The following is a 3,761-nucleotide window of genomic DNA, read 5'->3' on the forward strand; positions in this document are numbered from 1 at the left end:
ATATATATATATATATACATAGTTCCATGTACCATTCTTATTTATAAAGCACGCTGTGTATATAAAGTGTACAAGTATATTAGTATATATACTGCATCAGCGGATGTATGCATGTATATTTCTGTATCAATGTGTATGCGCGTGTGCGAAAAAGTAGGTTTTCTCTGAAATTTTTATGCATCTTACAAAGCATATAACCTCGTCAACAGGAAGATTGCCTTTGTGTTTCGGCCTTTTGTTATCTACAATTATTATTATTAGTAGTAGTAGTATTAATATCATTATTATTACTACTACTACTACTACTACTACTACTACTACTACTACTACTACTACTACTACTACTCTACTGCTATTATTATTATTATTATCATTGTTCAACATTTGGTAGTTTCAGGCAAATTTCGACTGCATCATCTGCTACACCTCCATGTCGCTGGAGTGTGTGCAGCATTGTGTACTTTTTTGTTTCTGGGAGTGTGCAAACTCTTCCCGATATTACATTGCGTCAGTTTCTTTCTTTATGAGGCATGGTGCAGTCTTTTGTTGTATTGGTGTTTCTCTTGTGCGTTTGTATGTAATGCGTTGGGTAATAAGCCTGCTGGTGGTAGTTTATTTCTTTGCATATTTGCTGTATAGAGTGTCTTGTTTTTGTTGATTGTTTTGCTCAAGTTGTATTATTGAATTGCGTAAGATGTGGGCTGTTCCTAGCAGGGCTATTTTTGAATAGAGTGTAATGTTGAGGATCCAGGTATAGCTTCTACGCTTCTGTTCATATGTATTTTATCATGCCCAATGCTCCATTTATTACTAGTATTGTTTCACCTTCAAGCCCCATATCTTAAATACAGTAATTTGACAATTTCTCCACTTCTTTTTGGGCGATATTTTGGTCAGAAAGGACTACAATATCTTTCCGTAAGTAGATTTGTTTTCCAATCCTTGATTATTATGTCTGTGTGATTAACTTTTATTTCTTTGTCAGTTTGAAAAGTTATATCCCAGGCGATTGTGGCCTAGTCGTTGTCTTGTACCTTATTTGGAACATGTTTATACCATTTATTGTCAGTCTTTATGTTGTAGTGTTGGCATATTGTCCAGTGGATATAAATACTTACCCGGTCCTGTCTATATATATATTCAGATTTGGCAAGGGCTGGACATCCAGAGATGATGTGGTCAACTGTGTCATTGCGCTGGTTGCATATTCTGCAATTGGTATTAGGGCCTGTTTTCATTATTTTGCTTTTATAGTTGTTCGTAGTCAGGTATTGGTCTTGTGCAGCGAGAATCAGCCCTTCTCTTTCAGCTTTTACTTTGTTGGCTTTTACTGAGACTCACTTCTTCTTTGTCAAGCCTATTATTATTGTTGTTGTTGTAAGGGTGCGAACTTGTACAATCGTTAGCACACCGGACAAAATGCTTAGCGACATTTCGTCCATCCATACGTCCTGTGTTCAAATTCCGCCGAGGTCCACTTTACCTTTCATCCTTTCAGGATGGATAACATAAGTACCAGTTGAACACTGGGATCGATGTAATCGACTTATCCCCGCCCCCGAAATTGCTGGCCTTGAGCCAAAATTTGAGACCATTATTATTATTATTATTATTATTATTATTATTATTATTATTAATATTATTATTATTATTATTATTATTATTATTATTATTATTATTATCATTGATATTATTATTATTATTATTATTATTATTATTATTATTATTTCAAACCATTCATACTTCACTGCTTGAACATGATCAATACGCTTTAAAAGGGTTACTTTCCAGACTCATTATTGACAACTTAATATCACCTTAACATTGTTTAACATTTAATTAGCATAGCTCTCCGTCCTCTTTGTTCGTACAGAAATGTAATTTCTATTTGAATATCCTATAGCTATTTTGATATAGCCACGGATTTAACACCTGGTTTAACAGGAATAAATTGAAAACTTTTTATATGATCACCAGAATAATCACTTGCATTGTTAACGAGACGAAAGATTTTCTTGTCATAATTCCAGTTTATTGGAAAACAAACTAACAAATCAATGTTTTATGTTACATGAATTATGCTAGTCTGTCTACAATAAGCATGAACATCGTTCGAACCTGGTCACATGCCTACAGCTTATAGCATAATACTTCAGTAGGAAATTAACAGCCAATTAATTTCTTACATAGTTATATCTACCACGATACTATCATGCCCATTGAATTCATTGAATTTTAAGAAGGCTTTTTCTCTCTATTGCAGGTGATGTAAATACAGGAAACTTAACATGAATATCTCCCAAGAGAACGAAAATACTTCATTTGAGGAGCATTGCTTAGACCTTAACAAAGACTTAGGTCCATTTCAGTTTTACACCTGGGGTATCGGCTCTAATATCATTGCAATCACTGGTATCTTACTGAATATCTTCGCCATCGCAGTACTGACTCAACCTCGGATGCGCTCCTCCACAGCCGTATACCTCATTTCACTGGCCGTATATGACAACGTCGTACTTCTTTCAATGATCATTAATTTCGCCATACCAACTATAAACACCAACGAGGCCTTCAATGATACATATTCGTTCATGTACAGCTACCTCCAGCCGATAGCTTACCCCATCGCTCTCATTGCACAAACAGGTACAATCTACACTACAGTTGGATTCACAGTGGAACGTTACGTAGCCGTTTGTAGACCTTTACAGGCAGCTAATATATGCACGATGAACAGATCCAAGAAAGCGGTCTTGTGTATTCTTTTAGGCTCAATTATGTACAATATACCTCGAATGTTTGAATTCGAAACGAAAACTGAATGGAATTCTCAATACAACCACACACGACCAACTTATAGTACCACAGAACTTGGCAAGAACAAAATCTACAAAGAAGTCTATTTCATTTATTTAAATCTCCTTGTGATGTTTTTGATGCCTTTTACATTACTTACCTATCTTAATACTTGTTTAATTAATGCTATTCGCACATCGCGCAAGTCTCGAATGCAAATGAGCTCTTCAGCTGTGAAGGAAAACAACATGACAATCATGCTAATATCCGTTGTTGTAGTATTTCTAGTTTGCCAGCTTCCATCAATTGCTGACAATATCCTCTGGACGGTACTTAAGAACAATCAACAAAACTGCAGTGCCGCTTACATAAAGTTCACCACGATCAGTAACTTGATGGTAGTTTTTAACTCAGCCTGTAATTTTGTTCTCTATTGTCTCTTTGGCAAAAAATTCAGGCGTGTTTTCAGCAAGTTATTCTGTAGTAGATTTCGTCGCTCGACAGTCCGGTATCAGTTTCGACCAGAATCAACCACTTTAGTTTCTCACATACGTGACAATACAACAAAACTTTATCACATACAAGGACATCATGAAATGGAAAGTACGTCAGTTTGACAAACTAAAGCAATAATACATTTGCTCTAGATTCTTCTACCATTCCATCTCACTACGTTTTAACATTTTGTAATAATTACATTCTTTAAACAACATGTGTTTATCTCTCTAGCTTAGTAACTGGTTGAAAATAACATATTTTCTTTTGCGTTTTTCAATATTTATATATTTTTCTGAAATATGCGTAGTTGTACAAAATATCTTATTATTATATTTGGCTTTTCTACTGGATGAGTCTCTTAAAACTGTATAACATATGTACATGTGTGTATGTGTGTTTGTATGGTTGTATGTAAAATACAGGCGGTACCCCAACATGTATGTTTATATGTATGTATGTATGTATGT

General features: G+C 34.8%; 1 protein-coding gene across 1 annotated transcript in view; it reads left to right on the plus strand.

The window, feature by feature from the left end:
* LOC106873447 (FMRFamide receptor) overlaps positions 1–3,444 on the plus strand; it is a 287,894-nt gene extending 284,450 nt beyond the window's left edge. Inside the window, exon 2 of the mRNA XM_052967358.1 lies at positions 2,264–3,444. Coding sequence (XP_052823318.1) covers positions 2,289–3,413 — 1,125 coding nt within the window. The 5' untranslated portion in view covers positions 2,264–2,288 and the 3' untranslated portion in view covers positions 3,414–3,444. The remainder of the gene's footprint in view (positions 1–2,263) is intronic.
* The last annotated feature ends 317 nt before the right edge of the window (positions 3,445–3,761 follow it).

Source organism: Octopus bimaculoides, chromosome 4 (genome assembly GCF_001194135.2).
Source record: "Octopus bimaculoides isolate UCB-OBI-ISO-001 chromosome 4, ASM119413v2, whole genome shotgun sequence".
NCBI lineage: Eukaryota > Metazoa > Mollusca > Cephalopoda > Octopoda > Octopodidae > Octopus > Octopus bimaculoides.